This window comes from Cyprinodon variegatus, unplaced genomic scaffold (genome assembly GCF_000732505.1).
Source record: "Cyprinodon variegatus isolate N-32 unplaced genomic scaffold, C_variegatus-1.0 Scaffold405, whole genome shotgun sequence".
Taxonomy (NCBI): Eukaryota; Metazoa; Chordata; class Actinopteri; order Cyprinodontiformes; family Cyprinodontidae; genus Cyprinodon; species Cyprinodon variegatus.
Window position 1 is genome coordinate 302,415 of NW_015150858.1, and position 19,031 is coordinate 321,445.

At 37.7% G+C, this 19,031-nt stretch overlaps 2 protein-coding genes across 7 annotated transcripts in view; both read left to right on the forward strand.

Annotated features, from left to right (window-relative positions):
• Positions 1–6,182, forward strand: part of fam163a (family with sequence similarity 163 member A) — a 32,242-nt gene extending 26,060 nt beyond the window's left edge. For all 3 annotated transcript variants that reach the window (XM_015387865.1, XM_015387866.1, XM_015387864.1), the window contains exons 4-5: positions 689–803; positions 3,539–6,182. In XM_015387865.1, coding sequence (XP_015243351.1) covers positions 711–803; positions 3,539–3,937 — 492 coding nt within the window. In that variant the 5' untranslated portion in view covers positions 689–710 and the 3' untranslated portion in view covers positions 3,938–6,182. The remainder of the gene's footprint in view (positions 1–688; positions 804–3,538) is intronic.
• Positions 6,183–7,652: 1,470 nt separating this feature from the next.
• The window catches only part of crb1 (crumbs family member 1, photoreceptor morphogenesis associated), a 30,292-nt gene continuing 18,913 nt past the window's right edge, over positions 7,653–19,031 (forward strand). The window contains exons 1-6 of one of the 4 annotated variants that reach the window (XM_015387848.1): positions 7,653–7,833; positions 10,909–11,145; positions 14,378–14,573; positions 14,663–14,802; positions 14,869–15,051; positions 16,710–17,663. In XM_015387848.1, the coding sequence (XP_015243334.1) occupies positions 7,755–7,833; positions 10,909–11,145; positions 14,378–14,573; positions 14,663–14,802; positions 14,869–15,051; positions 16,710–17,663 (1,789 nt within the window). In that variant the 5' untranslated portion in view covers positions 7,653–7,754. Of the gene's footprint in view, positions 7,834–10,908; positions 11,146–14,377; positions 14,574–14,662; positions 14,803–14,868; positions 15,052–16,202; positions 16,342–16,709; positions 17,664–19,031 lie in introns of those variants that run through there. The other 3 variants (XM_015387849.1, XM_015387850.1, XM_015387851.1) reach the window with 3 other exon arrangements.

The window sequence follows — 19,031 nt, forward strand, 5'->3', positions numbered from 1 at the left end:
ATATATATATATATATATATATATATATATATATATATATATATATATATATATATATATATATATATATATATACCGGTAAACATTTTGCATTTAAGATAAAAAAAAAAACATTTAACTATCTTCCAGTTGATGCAAGGGTCGACATTTGATCATTCCTCGAATCTTCTTCAACATTCTTTCTCATTTTCCTTTCCTCTGAGGGATAGTTTTACTTAGATTATAAACTTGATCCAAGTAGCTCAGAATGGTGGGTTTTAGGTAAAAAAAAAAAGCAAAGGTTATGAAATTATATCACAAAATTATAATACTAATTTTTTACATCTATAATGAACTTAACATTTTATAATCTTAAACGTATAAATCATTTGAAACTCTTGAAATATCTGGACTTTTTAAAAAAGTCCCATACCAACAAATTATCCATGGTGGTCCAATATGCAGCTAGAATTATGCGTGAAGCCTGTGTATGACATTAAAAGATATGAGAAAAATCTTTTAGCAAAATTAAAGTTATGTATAAAAAAAATACTTCTTTTCTTGGAAAAAGGCTCCATGCATCTAAAAAAAAACATTACTTAATAGGATATTCAGCAAATATAGAGTAAGCATTTGTATACATTTGATTTTATTCAGAGGATTGTATACTTGCTGTTTGCCTTTTGATGATGTCTGTGTTTGTGTCCAGGGTTTGATGGAGAGCTGGTCGGATGACAGCTGGAACTGTTGTCATAACTGGAGGAATACTGGCCACAGTGATACTGCTGTGTATCATAGCCGTGCTCTGCTACTGTAGACTCCAGGTAGGATGTCGCCAGATGTTAATCACACTGTAAAACAATTGATCAATGAATTGCTCCTGTTTTGACCTGTTATACATGTGCGACAATAATTTCACATTAGAGGCGACCTGGATTTAAGTCACATCAGAGGCTGAAGAGAAGTTAAAACAATTCAATAAAACTATAGAGGTGTTCATTTTTTTTAAATGTGTTGTATCTACACTTGTACATATTTGATTGATTGAAATATTATTGAAAAGTAACTTATTTAAATATTCCAATTAAACAAACAGATCTTTTAAAGCTTTTTTGAATAAAATAATTTGCATATCTCTTATTCAATCAGAAAAATAATTGAAGTTTTTGCATATGTTTTTCATTGTGAGGCATCCACTTTTAATTTGGGTCATATTTTTACATCAATCAATTGTTTTATTTAGCCAAATAAAAGGCAAAACCTCCTAAGCTGTTTGTGTGTATATTCAATGCTCCAAAAGATAAAGGGAACAAGTAACCAGCACGATAAAACTTCAATCAGATCAAACTTCTGTGAATCAAACTGTAAGAATAACTGACAATTAAATTCACATGCTGTTGTGCAAACAGGTGGAAATTATTGTCAATAAGCAAGACACACTTAATAAAGGAGCGGTTCTGCAGGTGGTGACCACGGACCACTTCTGAGTAGAGAATACCAGGATTGGGCTTAAAAAGTTCAGCTTAGGCAACTGAAAGTGAAATCCTCTAGAATGCGTTTCGCCTCTCATCCCACAGTGTTAGACAGTTCTAACTAGTGGTGGGGAGCACTGAGATTAACATACTGTAGATATAACAAAGAATCCTACTGGGTTGGCCAAGGAGGTTACCTTGGGGTTGTTAATGGTCGTTAAGGGGTTATGATGGATCCTTAACGCCCTCGTCAGAGTGTCAGAGTCATACGCCTTATTGGAGTGTGAATCAGGTGAGGGCAGGTGACAGGTGAATCATCGGGATATTGCTCCTAAAAGTGCTTTGTATGTAATGCTTTATAGAGATGGCTTCCTTAACTCTTCTCTCCAAACCATCTTTCTTCCTTCGCCAGAATATGGAAGTCGAATGTCTTTTAGCCTTCAGGTGTAGGTGAAAAGCTGAGTCCTATCCTGAGGAGTTGGCCCTCCTACAGTATGTTAAGCCATGCGCCTGTTTAGCTGTTGTGTGGTCTCTCCAATGTACGGGTCTGTGCACTTTTCATTGCACTAAACAGTGTAAACCATATTGTTGGCCTTGTTTCTTGGTGTCTTGCCTTTGGGGTATTTTTGTCTCAGAATGTTGCCGGGTTTAAAGTGCAAAGGGATCCGGCGTGGTTAAAAATTCTCCTGAGTTTTTTAGAGACTCCAGCAACATATGAATGACGTTCCTTCTGCTTTCTTCCCTCTCAGTTGGCCTCTTATTGGTTTTAAAAAAAAAAAAAAGCCCACCTGAGATAACCACTGTTCTTTAGAGTTGTCCTGTTATGTCCCTGTTCTCTCATCCTCCCTCCCAATCCCACCACCAACAAATATAGTGAGAAAACTTCATGTCCAGTTGCCTAAACTGAAGTTTTTAAGCTTTACCATGACCTTGATGACTGAGAGTCTTGACAGATATAAAACACTATGATTGACAAATTCGACACTGGCACCCTGTGATTTTCACAGATGAGGCCGGTTCACACTGAGCATATGTGAAAGATGTGACCGTGTCTGGAGACAATGTGGAGCGTGATCTGCTGCCTGCAACATCCTGTTTCAATCTTTCCACCAGTGCTACATTGCACCACAGAATGTCCAGGTGTAAAAGGATGCTTTATACCAAGTCTTAGAGGAGGTCCCTGTGTGTTTATCCACTGTAATTGTGTGTGACTAAAAATCCAGGCCTCCATTGGTTAATACATTTGATTTCCATTGATGATTTTTGTATGATTTTGTTGTCAGCAGCACATTCATTAGTAATATTTCATTTGTTCAGATGTAGTTATTTGAGTGTTCCCTGTATTTTATTAGCAGTATATTTGGGTTGTCAGAAATATGGATGCACAAATTCTGTAGATTTGTAATAATTGGGCATGCATATCCATCCATCCATCCATCCATCCATCCATCCATCCATCCATCCATCCATCCATCCATCCATCCATCCATCCATCCATCCATCCATCCTGTGTCTGAAAAAATGTTCTCTACTTTAAATAAGTCTTACCCAGATAAATGTCCTAGGATAAACGATAGTAACAAACTGTGCAAAAGTGGAGTGAAATAAAAAGGATGAAGGCATTGTAGAGATATGATTTTTTTTCCTGTTTAAAAAAGACAAGTACATGCCACAGTTTTACCTTTTTTCATTTTCTGATCCAAAATAGGTCAAAACTGTATATACAGTGATAAATAAATACAAACATCCCCACAGATTTTTGAGTAAATATCAGTAAGAAGAAAAAAAGTGAAATAAAATAACTCGTCACAAAATCCCTGTTCAAATTCTGGTTCAAGATGTTTTTACCATTCATCTTGCTTTGCTGGTATAAGACTCGGTTTTCTACTTCTCAAGTGCTGTTGTTTTGCCACTAACATAGAAAAAACCTGAATGCTTAGTGAAAAAAGGTAAGTTAATGGGCAAAGATCTCCATCATGATGCTTTAGGATTAAGTTTTCTCCATAAACTATCAAGAAGTCTTGACCACAGTGAAGCTTAATGACTGTATTGTTATCCTTACTCATCACAAACTTTTTTGTTTATAGTACTACTGCTGTAAGAAGAATGGATCTGACAGCGGCTCCCTCTCTCAGCAACACTTTGCCTGCAACGCCTGCAGCATCACTGGACTGGATGGACCGATCAGCACCCCTCTGTCTCTGTCCCCACCAGAGCCGACCAAGTCCTTCAACCCCACCAAACCGACCGTGGGACATCGGCGCTACTGTCCCACCTGCTCACCGTACGAGTCCCCCTTCTACATCCGTACCACTGACGCTATGCGTAATGGAGGGGAGCGCGTCACCTACATGCCAACACACTATGAGAACCAGGCATTGGCAATGCCGCTGCCCGCCATCCGAGGCCCCTTGCTGAGGGAAGCCCAGGGAGGTCGGCCTCCTGAGTTCTACACCAACACCCGAGCCATCAGCACTGAGGTGTGACCACCTCATATTTATTTTCTTTACACCAGCGCCACTGAAAAGACACAACCACTATTGTAAATTTTGGCTTTCAATGCAGATGCTAGTGAGTTTGTGGAGGCAACACATTTGTAGACAATCTTGGTTGTGATGGATTTATCTGAGAATTATTCTAGCCAAAGCTGGGAATGATAAATAAGGACAGAGAAGTTCCTGAATATTATTGTCAAAAAAACTGATCCTGACAAATGTACCGATATGCAACTATATGAACAGTAAGCCTGCTGACTGTTAATGGGACTAAATCCACTGAGGGCTATCTAGAATTATGTATGAATTTCCTGTGAAATGTGTCTTCTACCAAACTTTAGTGTCATCTGATTTATGCATAGGTTAAAAAAAGACAGACATTTCTATCTTTTTTTAAGTGGCTGACAAACAGCACAGTTTGGGGATTTGTGCAAGCATGAGTTAGTTGCAAAGCAGGATACATCTGGATTGGAATCCTCTATGCAAGTTCTTCAGTCAACACCCTAGCTTTTCATTTCCAGTCTTCTTTCAGCAGTTTTTATGCAGAACAATATATCTGAATAATATTGTCAACAACTTGTAAAATGTAAAGATGCTACACATGTAGTGAGATAAAATAAAAAGAACCTTTTAATAGTACTATTTAATCAAACCTATACCTTTCCTGAGATAAAAGGTTGCTTTTCATGCATTAAGACATTACAACTCAAATGTAATTACCTGGTAATATCCTGGAAGTTCAATGGTTACTTTCCCAGATCTTACACCAAGATAGTTTTTTTTTCTCCGAGAGTCACAGATTATTTTTCTGTAACATTAAGGAAGCTGAAACTACCTTTCAGGAACTTTCCTGGACTTCACCAGATGTTAGATTTCCTCAAAAAAATACTCTCTGATTTTTGTGAATGCAACCAGCATGTCCCAAGAAAGCTTTTGAACACTTTTGGTAAGTTGTATGAAAGTACCTTGTGATGAAAGTACCCAGAAAATACTTGAAAAGATAATTCCAGGTTCTAGCAAAGTTGACAGAAAGTTTCAGCAGAATCTCTTAAATAGACCCTGGTAAGCCTAAATGTAAATAATGAGTTTAGGGAAAAGTCTCAGTCCCTTTAAAAGTCAGGTAACTTAGAAAGTACCGAGCAAGTACCTGGCAAGTTCTGTGCTAACTTTCTAGTCAAGTATTTTGTAATCTTCTTGAAGGTTTTGAGGAACTTCATATACTTCAGGAAGGTTCCAGAAAGAACCAGGTATGCGTGTTGGAAAGGTCCCTAACACAAACCCCTTGGTTCTGGTAGAGAAAGGCCTGTAATATGTAGCGATAATAAACTTTTATTTTTTTTTTACAGAAAAGAAAAGAAAACGTGTTTTAATTCTTTTTTAACATGTAGCTAAACATGACAGAACCTGAGCCCAACATATGCTTACAATCAACTCAGTTACTTTATCTGAAAAAGACGCAAAAAATGTTTGTTAATATTAACCTAAAGATAATCTCTCAATCCCACGTTTTTTGAAAGGTAGTGAAGCAAACATGGGATTTCTATCACACTACAGTTCTGTACTTTTCTTTCTCTCCTAATCTGTTTACTATATAAAATGTAAACACTTTTGCAATTTCTTTTAAGACAAAGTTTTTGCACATTTTTGACTCAAAATTATTATTATTTACCTTCTTTTTGGCCATTTAAAATGCTGTTTCCTGTGATATTGGTCTTCTGTGTACAGGATGGCTGTTGTGGTGGAGCAATAAACCTTCATGACTTGAAAGTTGTGAAATCAGCAACAAGCATTAAGATCTATTTAGAAGGGTTTAGCAAACATACATGTCTTTAGCAAATATAAACCTCTGTAATCTCTTTCCAAAAGTGGCGTAGATGAAATTTATTATTTTTACATTTGTCAGAAAAAAAACTTAAAACACTTTCTAACCACAGTGAATGCTTTTTGTGAACTTAGCATGAAAATGTCTTTTTCAGATGGGTTTCCCTGGATTTCATGTGTTTAACTAAAACCAAACGAAATAATCCATAACATTTCTTATCCGTGGGATTCTGTAAAATACCGTATGGCTGTCATCTTGAACAGCTTTAACTTCCTTCATTTATTTATGTAGCGTACAGTAGCAACTATCTATTTTACTGTTTATTCAACCTGTTATACTTAAAATAATAGAGAAAACGTTTTTAAATATGGTTTCAAAGAAAACTGTACATCATAACCTTGATGGTGTTTCACTTTTGACAAATAAATATTTATAAGTCTATAAATGGAATCTTTGTGTGGTCATTGATGAGGTTGTTTCTCTTATAAGGCTCTAATTTTAACTCAACTATGTTTCAAATAGAATCTGCATCACATTAGCATGAGCGCTCTAGACAGGCCAACAGATTCCATCACTCCTGTAGAACTGGTTCTGGCCCCTGTCATGACCCCTGTACTGAAAACAAACACAACATAAACGTTTTATTTATTTATTTTTTTTTATACATTTATTTTCCCTTGATGCAAGCGGGAAACACAATAACCAGATGGAATAAGATGATTTACAAATGTAAATAGTCTATTCAGTCTTTACAATTACTTTAACAACAATTTAGAAATGAGAGCCATATTTAGATAGGATCACAGTTTCCATCTGTTAGATCAGTTTGGCTTTGTCGTGGCAAATATATATTGCATTGCTTAATATATTAAACAATGCAATCTTGCCTTGTATTATTGTGTTATGCTTTTGTTCTATGCCCCCATAAAAAAAAAACAACAACAAAGAAACTCTTTCCCCTTTGATCTAGAACCACCACCTTAGAATAAACAGTACACATTTAAACTAATCCAAATAAGACAGACATAATCTGTTCACTATTGTGCTGCATCAACACTAAAAATGAGCACTAGAGCCGATGTGCAGCACACCATCATGGACCCATTTCCTACACACAGCGACCACAGACACCTATCAAACTTTTTCAATACATAAAATCAGTGTTGTGTTTCAGTTAAGATATCTGTTTAGATAATTATTGCCTTAACGCTGCCAGTGTTGAGAAAACAGCATTTATATTAGCACTTTTTATCAGGTTTTATCTTCCGATTTTTTATCTTCTAAGCGAAACATAGGACCAATCCTGCCATATTTAAAAATAAATACATAAATAAATAAATGCTCAATAAATAAAAAAGCATACAATTAATTGCCCCCAAAAATACAATAAAAAAATAAATGTAGGTAGAAATTAAATTATACAGTGAGACATAAATGTATAAATCTCTTTTAATTAGCTTCTTCATTTATTCTCCTTTGTAATAATTACCATATTTATTTATTGTCCGTTATAATCTTCAACTTTATTTATTTATTAATTATTATTTAAAGTATTTATTTATGTGCATGTTATAATATTTTTGTCTGTTTTATTCTTCCTTTGTATTTTATTTTACCCTATTTATTTCTTCAACGCTATTTATTACCTGTTTTTTTTTTACATTTCTGTCTGCATTTCTTCCTTATTATGCAAATGAGGAAGGGGTGTGTCTTTACTGAACATTTATTTATTTATGTATTTATTTTTAAATATGGCAGAGTTGGCCCTCCATAAATGAATTCATCCCTCCACATGGCCGGTCTCCATGGTTACTCTGTGTTTGTGCGTGCGTCTCGCCGTGCGCCCCTTCAGTCTTTAATTGTGTCCTGTGTGATGGAGGCTGGGCTCCAACAGCATGAGAGCAGAAGTGAGCATCAAGTGGATCTGGAGCTGATAGATGCGCTCATGACTGGACTTCACCGCAGCAAACAGGATGGTTCAACGCAATGAAAATGCATTTAAGTCGTGGCAGTTTTAACATTTTTCCCTGGATAGTTTTTACCTCTTCGCTGTTTCTTTTGGATGGTAAGTGACTTTAATTCCTGCTCTCTGAATCATACCTATTTTGTAATATATATATATATATATATATATATATATATATATATATAGTTATGTAACAAATAGGATACATTGTTATTGTTATCCACTGCTAAAGTATTTGCATCTGCGTTTGCTCTAATTATATAGATGCATTTTATATTTATAAAGTTTCATACGGGGATTAAAGAGAAGTTCTCCTGGCAGAAAATACAACTAACCTCGGATTTCCTGACTTTGAAGAAAAAAAAACTGTCAAATATACACTTGATATAAAGGGAAGACAAAAATATGAGAAAATAAAATATGATTCAAGTTCAAAAATATCAAACTTCACATCTTTAAAATTATAATGACAATCTAAAGTTTTATTTCCCCCAACTTTTAAGAAATGAATAGCTGTATATATTCTACAGTACTGGGATATTGTTAACCACTCTACCAACAGGCTGTTACTTTGTTCAGATTATTTGGTTTTATCCCTTCTGTCTATGGAGCATAAACCTAACCAATTAAAATCCCTTTTAAAGTCATAACTTCTAAATAACAATGTAAGAAATGTAATTCAGTTTCCTATCTTAGGCTGATTTTATGCATTTGGTTCGGTTCATGGTTGGAAATTCAATAACATTTTTGCAGGGTGAGATCATTAGCTTGAATAATCTCTGTCCATTTTCTACAGCTGAGCAGCTAAAGATGATATAACAGTCGGGGGGCAGCAGACTCAGGGGACAAGAAGAGATTTAACAAAAGAAATGTTTTCTTTTATAGTTCCATTTCCCTCCTAAAAATCTCATAATAACCCATCTTCTTATCTGTGCTGAAACAGGCAGGCAAACGGCAGCAAAGTGTATCAGAACAGAGGCGATCAGGTCCCCCACATGGGCTATTTGAGGACCTCTAGATAGGGCCAAACAAAAGAGCCCAGGAATGATTTACATATGAAGGAGCTCTTACACACTGTGGGAGGGGCTGTATTTTACTGAGCCCTGTCTCAGAGGAATACTGATGATCACTACTGTCAGCTGAAGAATAAGTTAAACATCATGCATGACGGGTGTATACAAGGGCTTACTGTGCTTATGCACTAAATGTAAATTTTATCTGATCTGAATGCAGCAGCTGATCTCCGATGTAATGAAGGCTATTACAGGCTTACAGTCACTGCATCGCTGTGTATGCTTTTAATCCCCTTCATATCTTGAATTACACTCTTTAGACGTGTATCACAGCTACTAGAGGAGCAGGCTGGATGTTTTTCAAACTGATTGACCTCCATTAAAGTCAGATGATTGGTGTCTGAGATGGAGAAGATGTTCTACAGTCTGTCTGTTCTACATCTTAAAGGTCTCTCAGACTGATTGCTCTCTTGAAGGATAATTAGTTTCTATAGTTATTGGAACAGCTCAACAATTCATGCCCTTATAGGCTTCTTCTTGCACTAGTCGTGCAAAGCACACTTTTCTGTGTTTCTTTTCTCCATTAAATATTCATGTGTTTCTTTGAGGGTGCTTAGAGAAGTGCTAGACTCTGATTGCCATCTAACAAAAAGCTACACTTCACCAGACCTGAAGATTCCCATTATGTCTCTGTGTCCCTTTATAGTCCATAAATTACAGGCATTGGAGTAAAAGCTGCAGCCTTAGTGTTTAATTTAGTCAATCAAATGACATCCCTCTGCTTATAGAGTATTAAACACAAAAAAGTTTTTAAAATTATTTATTTAAACACAATTTAAGAATAAAATATATAAAATCAAAAAAAAACAATTTTTTTAATAAATACATTATTGCTTGAATGAAAGGTATGTTTAATACCTCCTTAAAGTTTATTTCAAAAGGTGCTTTTCATCTTAAAAACAAGCATCTTCATAGCAGATATTCTATTTTTCTACTTTTTTCATTATTTTATGCAAGGTATCAAGATTGTTCTATTGATCATTTCAGGAGTTAGACCGATTCATTGTCATGTTTTCACATTCATGTTCATGTGTTCCCCCATTTATTGGTGTATTTAGCAATCATGCTTTGAACTATGCTATGCTATCCGTTGGAAATGTTTTCTTCGATCAATAAAAGTTTCTTTTTGTTTAAATTGAAGCTTGTGTAAAATTGATTATCGTGTAATTTTGTATCACATAAAAGGGGGAAGTAATACTAAAATTCGCTTAAAAAAATCTACCCAAAAAATCAGCATCACATATCTGCGATCAGACTGATGTTAAAAAATGATAAATATCAGCAGCAGCCATAAAAACCTGTCGATTCTTTTTCACTTATCTTCTGGCCAGTTTTTGCATTTGGCAGTTTGTTGCATAGTTTTAGTCTAAAACATTTTCTAACTTTGATGGCCTCCATAAGAAAGAGTAGCTGCAAGTTTGGCTCTGTCTCTACCAGAGCTGCACATCCAGTATTTTCTCTTTGCAGTATAGCTCAGATTCAGTCAGACTAAATAGAGTATCAGAGAACAGCATTGTGATAGTCTTTCCATAGGTTCGATATAGGGCTGGACTTTCCCCGGGTCATTTTAACACTGGAAATACTTTGATCCAGAGGCCCGTTTAGCTATGTTAGACATCAAATAGGTACAAAATGATTGTGATTATTTTACAGAAGAAACCATAAAGGTAGAAAAACTATTTTGTAGATCTAAAGCAGTTTCTACTAATATAAAAGCACATGTTTTCCTTTCACAGTTCAACACTTTAACTGATATTTTAAGTTTGAAATCAGGACAGGATTGTTAAAAAAAACCTTTCTGAAACTCTAAATAAGCAAAATCAGGTTATTCAAATAGAAACAGTCTGACAGGGAAAAACAGAAAAATCAAAGAAGATCGTTCAAGATGTCAGGATCATTAGATGATTCATTATTGATGATTTAGAACACCATCTATCACATGCGATTTCAAGTAAATCTTTAGGATTATATAAGGGACTCAATTTAAGTTCTTACAATGTTTATATTCACACTCATTAAAAAAGTGTGTATTTTGCTATTTAAAGAACATTAGGAAAAGTGTTTTTTTCTCAAAGAACTTCTAAGTTTTCTATGTCTCTAGGAACGTCCCCTGAAAAGCTGCCTCAAACTGTGGACCCCTGCTCCCCAAACCCGTGCCAAAATCAGGCACTATGCAAAAACCGTGGGGACGGCTACTCCTGCTTCTGCGTGCCAGGTTTCCAGGGCGCTCACTGCCAGATAGACGTGAACGAATGTGCTTCACAGCCCTGCAGAAACGGAGCCACCTGTGTTGACAGAGTGGGTCGATTCTTCTGTTTGTGCCCTCATGGATTCACAGGTGAGTTGGTAACATTATAAATCTGGTTTTAAACTAAATGTGCAGAGGTTTAACCAGTTAAACAGGAATTCCAATAGAAACTAAATTTTTTTATTTTTTTTATTTCTTAGCCTCCCATGTTTCATAAATAGGTTACATTTTTTTATAATATTTTATACTTACTTAAAAACATGACATAATCTAAAAGGATTCATATTTAAATCTTTTGTTGTTTACCTTGACTACCCCACGAGAATAATACGGTGGCCGAGGGGTGCAAACACTGTGTGAACGCATGATTTGATGAAACTTGCCTTTTATATCTGCTTCTTTTTCTATTCCTGCTTCTGTCTCCTGGAAACTAGCTCGGCCTCGGCAGATGGCCGCACACAACGAGTCTGGTTCTGCTGGAGGTTTTTTTCCTGTTAAAAGGGAGTGATTCCTCTCCACTGTCGCTACAAGCATGCTTAGTGTGAGGGATTGCCTTTGAATTAATGAGTCGTTGCAATCAATTGGTTTTTCCTTAGATAGAAAACTTTGAATCCATTTGGCTGTATGATCTTGTTGAATTGTCTCTGTAAAGTACCTTGAGATGACATGTGTTGTGAATTGGCGCTACATAAATAAACTGAACTGAATTGCTTTCATGGCAAATTCAGAAGGCCCTGCAAACACAAAAAAGTAGATATACCGCAAAAATACACATGCAAAGATAAGATTAAATGGTACCAAGGAGAAAAGCTGCAACCATAGAAAATAGAAAGCAGAAAATTTAAAACCTGTAGCAAACACACGATGATAATACACAAACACACAAATCTTGCAAAGCAAGAATGCTGCAAGTAGGAAACATGTCTGCAAGTGAGGAATGATCAGCAAACTAGTTCCACAAAAAGTGCTCCAGATCACCAGGGGAGACAATCCCTTAGTAAAGACATTAAAGCAACATTCAGAGAGATTAAATGAATAAAAAAGATTGAAAGGTAAACTTAAGCTGTGTCCGAATGTCCGTCCTAATCACTTTATAGGGCACTATATACTCGTAGTGGTTACGCCATTTTAGATGAGTGTCCGAACATCTAGTGGATGAATAATGACGGATTTCGACAACCTATTGCAACAGCAAATCCCATAATGCTGTGCGAGGAGAGCTCTAATTGCAAAGCATTATGGGATATATCTGTTTGCCTAATGACCATGGATGATCACTACTTTTCAAGGTGCATTGTGAGAAATTTTGAGTCCACTACTTTTTCATCCACTAGACGTTTGGAAACTCATCTAAAAATGGTGTAACCACTATATATTGCCCAATACAGTGATTAGGGTAGACATTTGAGCCCCGTCCACACAAAGTCAAAACGAACATGAAACGCTAATATTTTCCAGAACGTTTGTCGTAAAGACGGAGACGTAAAATAAATGTGATCGTCCACACGAATGCATGAAAACGCTGCAAAATGTATGCCAGGCCTGTAAGTGGCACTGTCGTGCCAAAGCAAAAATAGGCGACGAAATGTTGGGCATATGCACTAATATTTATACATGGTTGCCCTGCGGGTCCATTTTCGTGGTTCAGTCAAATTCAGGTGCTGAACTATGTCGTCGATATTGCTCTGTTCTTCCTGGAGATATTCCAGAAGAAGAAGATTCTGTTGTAAGCCCGACAGCAGGGTGAGTAGCATGAGCAGCAACCATTCAACACAGTACGGCGCCATTGTTGTTGTGATACTGTGTCGCGCATGCGTGTTTAGAGGTGACGCTATGACGCATGCGTGTAAAAAAAATTGCTAGAGCTTAAAGAGCTTAAAGATGGAAACGCGAAAACGGCGTTTCAAAATCTTCCCACTCTGAAGGCTGAATAAAAAAAAGATCGTTTACATACCCCCGAAATGCCGGCTTCGTATGGATGAGAGGCTGGTTTGGTGAAAAATTTGTGCGTTTAGGCCAGGGTTCGGCTTCGTGTGGACGGGGCCTTGGACACAGCCTTACAGCTTCTTTCTTGCCTTCACCTGTCCTCTAAACTGCATTCCATTGATGTCTTTGCTACGGAGCTGGTCCATTGATATTCAAAGTAAAGTTTATGTTCTGGTCCCATATAAGTTGATTATTGCACTGCCCCCTAGTGGTCTGGAGCAATTCTGTTATGCAGTAAATAAGATGGGTATGACTGGCATTTTTATGGTACATAATCTACCTAATCCTCAGATTCCACCTGCAAGCACTTTTAAAACTGAAACAGACTTAAACATCTTGTGTTGGGCGATAAGGAAAAGCTTTCATTTCATAAAAAGGATAAAAAAGAAAACAGTTTGTAGGGTAACCTGCAAGTAATGTTTGGGAAAGTTGTGGAAGGAGGTTTTTCTGTCAGAGGACAGCAGATATTAAACTTTTTAACCTACATGTAAAATTCAAATGTGTGATTCCTTTTATGCTGGGACCAGTCACTCCTTCACCATCTTCAGTCAGTCCAAAATTTAGCTGCTCAGCTACTAAAAGGGACAAAACAGTGGGAACAAATCAGAGCAATTTTTCAATCTCTTCTCTTGCTGCCATTTTGTGCTTGTTTTAAAGTTTTACTAAAGTTTATTTCTTCCTCCGTTCCTACATAGTTGTTTAATATTCATATGTTATAAAGACCAAGTCAATGTCCAGATCTAAATAATGGTTTTAGGTTTCTGCAAAGAAGAAAGGAATTCAATAATCAACTGATAGATGTGTAAAGCCTGCAGGTACATATATCAAAGACTTGCAGCTGTAAACTGTAGAAAACGGTGATTCTACAAAAAGGAAATAAATGAGTGTTTTCAAAATTCTGTTGTTTTTTTTTAAATTGTTCTTCCACTTTATAGTATCTTAGTTATATTTTCTCTATCACAAAAACCTACAATATTTAACATGCATTAAAGTTATGTTGTAACATAAAAACACATAAAAGTATTTAGAGTCCAGCTTGCAGTTAACTTTCAGCACAAAGATAATCCTTCAGATCCTTTTATTTTTTGATCGAGCTATATTTGAGAGTACTGTCTATAACTAAGAGTACTCAGAAAAAGCTCAGATGCTGTATACAATACATTGTTTGTTTTTAAATTTAGACCAGCTGCAGACAGGGACACTTTGCTGAGACATAAAAAAGGAACCCCTGATCACAGTCAGCCGACCTGAAAGCTTTGCACCTTTTTCACCCTCAGCCTGTGCAGCTGGGCTCACCTGGCACATGACATCAGTGTGGCTTTGATGCTGTTCACAGGGACCACTTGTGAGATCCAGCTCCATCAGTGTCAGTCTCAGCCTTGTCTTCACGGCGGGATTTGTGTTGAAGATGATGTAGGCTCTATTTGTTTGTGCTATGTTGGTTTCCAAGGAGAACGATGTGAAATCAACACAGATGAATGCCAGGAGCACCCATGCCAAAACGGGGGTCTGTGTATTGATGGGGTGAATGAGTAAGTCTTTAGAAATAAAGTGCATGTTAATACTGTAATCAACTGGAGGAAACATGCTGATATGATACCAACATGTGTGACTGTCTCAGATACAGCTGTGACTGCTCACACACAGCATTCACTGGAGCTCTCTGTGAGACGCCGCTGTCACCATGCTACTCTGATCCCTGCTTCAACAACGCCATCTGTAAGGACAACCAGGGTAACTACACCTGTGAATGCTGGCCAGGTGAGTAAAGAAGATTTTGTTTATTCTTCTCTTGTTCCCATCTTAACCACAGTTAACCCATTTCAGGGTTTGAGGGGCGTAACTGTGAGATAGACGCCAACGAGTGCAGCTGCAGTCCGTGCCTGAATGGTGGTAGCTGCATCAGGGGGTCATGGCCGGCTCTGTATGGCAGCAAGCCTCTGCTGCCTAAAGACTATGAACACAGCTTCCCTGCAGGCTACATCTGCATCTGTCCTCCAGGAATAGCTGGTAGGTTTTTTTTTATCTTTAGCATGGGAAAAGAAAGCAATTGTCGAAATAAAGACATAAACATTACCATGGTTTACACAATAGAATACTATAAATGGAGCATTACCATGTGGAGATTTGGTGGTGGCAGTGTTATGCTGTGGGGAATATAGGTTTCAGTAGAGATGGAGAAGCTGGTCTGAATAGTTGGAGATGGTTATAAAGGGCAATCAGTGAGCAATTCCATCTAATCTGTCTGAATTTGAGATAAGTTATGTGGCAGGGGGGTCAAGCCTTCCTCTCTACAGGTGTGTGAATTTAGTAAAGACACAAGATGAGTCAGGCTGTACTTGCAGTTCAAAATATTTTAACAAAGGGCTTTATTTTGTTATTATTCTCTAATTATTGTTGGACTAATATCCGGTTTGTAGCTGTAAAGCAACTAGAGAAAAATGCTTGATTATTTTTTCTTTTAGCCTTAGCTAAATTGCGATTTAAATCTCTTTTGCAAAACAGGCCAAGGAAAAAACAAATTCAAAACATTAAAACTCTCCCCTTAAACATTTACATACATACATACATACCTTTTTGAAGTGATTTAACATGAATTTTAAATCCTTTGAGCATCACAAGGGCTTGAATGTAAAGTTCAGACTAGAATCTATTCCAGGTAGTTGGTGCTGAAAAATGTTTTCTTACTTTGAGGACGACAAATTGTAGGACATCTATGGATTGGAGATTAAAACTTCCTTGCTTCTCTGTTTAAAGACTCGTCCTATATGATGGAGGAGCACCAATATTCCAGGCAGGGGAATTCAATCCACTAAAAAGTATCTTGCTGCTTTAAAGCTACATATGTTGGAGACCTTGTTGGTAAAGATGCTGAAGAAATACTTTGAATTGTAACTTTTAATCCTGTTAATTTACACTCCTATGCAGCAAAAGAGAAACATTCAGCTGTAAAAATATAGCATCATCTCTGCTTGTGGTCCAACTGTGAGCTGTTTGCCTGCTAATAATTGTGTTCTAAAAACTGACGCTCTGCCAGCCGTGGCGGCTCTGACTCAGTAAGGTGGCCAAATAGCATTAGCCTAATCCCCCGGGGATCTGGCTTTGCTGGTCTCCTGACTGAACCTATTCAGCTCGACATGCTTCAGAGTGCACAGCGACACATGTAGCTACAGCTCCACTGGGACATAAATGCAAACTAGTATGATGTCAAACAAGTTTGGGTCGGTTCTGTGGGGAAACCTGTCGGCATGATGTTGGCGCCAGCAATATGGATTTTGTGGATTTTGTTGCTTGGGACAGGTAAACGACACTATTTGTTTATGTGAATAGACTGTAATGCTGTTGCATAACAGCCAATCAGATGTGGTTTTCTTTAAGCATTAATCACTAATTCATTCAAGTAATTTATTCCATAATAGTTGTTTGAAATTTAAAAACAATTTCATTTTTTTTTTTTTTGATTTAAAGAGTAGAGAGAGTATTGCAGATTTTGCAGGACTTTCATGATCCAAACATTTTAAAGGATAATTTGAGCAGATGAAAAGGTTCATCATTTATCACAGACCCAAAATACAAAAAGATTTCTCAGAAGATTATTAAACTGCAGGAAGATCAGTGAATTCTTTCTCAAAGTGACTTTTCTGAGTCTTTTCTGTCTCTGTTGACAGGATCCCACTGCCAAGAGGTGATAAACCACTGTGAGTCCACTCCCTGTCAGAATGGGGGCAGATGTGAGAGCCTTGTCGGGGGCTTCCTCTGCCACTGCCTCAATCAGAGTCCAGACGGCGTTCTGTACGGAGGTGTGAACTGCGATGTGAAGCTAGTTGGCTGTGAAGGCCACGAATGCCAGAACCAGGGCTTCTGCTCTCCTTTCCTGCAGGATGGGACTCATGGTTACACCTGTTCCTGCACACCTGGATACACCGGACCACTCTGCAACACTCCAACCACCTTTTCCTTTGAGCGCAGAGGTTACCTGCTGCTCCACAACCCCCTGCTGAACGCTGATCTTACCTGCAACATCACGCTCAGCTTCAAAACTGTTCTACCCTCAGCGTTGTTGTTCCAGAGGAGCATCAGGGGGCTACTGCTGCGGCTGGAGCTGGAGGGGGGTCATCTGGGTCTGACGTTGAGGAGGGAGGAATCTGCTGGGAGCGGAGCAGAGAGTCACCAGGCTCTGGAGCTTCAGCGAAACATCACAGATGGAGAGTGGCACACTGTAGAGGCTGTGCTCACAAACGAGGATCTAAGCCTCAGATTAGTGGGTGATGCTGGAAACTGTGGGGACCAGCCATGCTATAAGGTGGCTCCAGTGCCAAGCAGTCTAATAGGACTGGACACCTCCCCTCAGAACACTTTTATTGGAGGGGCACTCAATGATCCAAGTGGCTCCAGCAGTTTCCCTGCTTTCATTGGCTGCATGCGTGACGTGTTTGTAGACTGGCAGCTTGTTGTTCCAGAGGAATGGCTGAGCGACTCTGCCGTTAATGTGTCCCCCGGCTGCAGCCACAGGGACCGCTGCTTGGACAAGCCATGCCAAAACAGAGGCCAGTGTGTAAACCTGTGGCAGAGCTACCATTGCCAGTGTGCAAGGCCCTACGAGGGGCACGACTGTGAGGAGGGTAAGTTTACCTCTAGAAGAGCTTAAGTGATATTTTTATACTTTAATATACCTTTTTTTTACCATTGGGTTCAGATACTTGGTAAAGCATTGTGCCTGGAATGAATAATTCGGACAGGAGGAGGAGAAGTTACAGCACATGTGGCAAATATAACAAATAGGTAATTAAGTAACATCCTTAGCTGCTTTTGTGTAACAGAAGTTGTCAGAGAAGAGTCCAATCAAAAGCCAGAACAAAGAGGCAGAGATCCTCTTATCCGACGTATCGGATTAAGGATACAAAAGATTCTGTTTAGGAATTAATCAGATCCTGCAAGGAAATGTCAGAAAAGAAAGAGAGAAAATTAAAGAGACTTTAAAGTTATTTCTCAACAATCAAAAGCCAATCTTTTTTCCACTGCATGAGTCTAAACCCTTTGTCAATGTGAAAACATTTTCACATCTACAAATTTGAAGCATCCACAGGATCACCCTGAAGCTTACATAACGTATTACATGCTCCACCTCACTTCTTAAGCCTGTTTTTTTCCTCAGCTGTTTTACTGTCTGATAAGATGACTGACCCACAGTGGAAAGTGCTGACAGCTGACACCAAATACTCTTTATGAGGGCTTGTGTCACCTTAAACTTCCCTCTATTTACTCCCTAAATGTCTGTCTCTGCAGAAACGCTAATCTTGCATAAATCTCTTTCAAAGAAATCCAGCTTAGTGATTAGTAAAAGTATTTATACTCTTTACACCTTTCTGATTGTTCTCATTTTCCAAAAACAAACTTCCTTGTAATTTATTTGGACTGATAACACAAATTGGAAGAAGGATATGTGGTGTGACATGTTTAGTCCCTGATAAAATCCAAGACATTCAACCACATGGAGAAAGTGTTAAACAGAGGGTGCCACAACTTTCAAACCTGCCAGGATGTGGATGTCCAGCTAAACTGAGCGGGCGGCCATGGAGAGCATTTAGCTCTCATGTTAACTCTGCAGAGTTAAGATTCATGCAGGAGCGTTTGTCTCTATGGCGACTAAACAAAGAGCCAAAGCTACGAGGTAACGCCTTAGATCAAAGAAAAGATGTCCTAAATGTCCTAAATAAGGGTTAGAAATAGCTTTTTAACATCACCATCAATGCAAAAATGTCCCTTCTCTACATGTGAAAAGATGTTAGACGCATAATCAAAAGACTTGCTGTTCACTGAATAGAAATGTACCACACACACTTTTTAAGTACATTTTGAAAACTGTTCACTCAAAAGTTGTTGTAGCATAGTCAAATAAAAAAAAGGGTTATTTATTTCTACATATTGATATAATATACACATAGAATAATATCTTTATTTATTAGTAACCTAAATACATTTAAAATTTA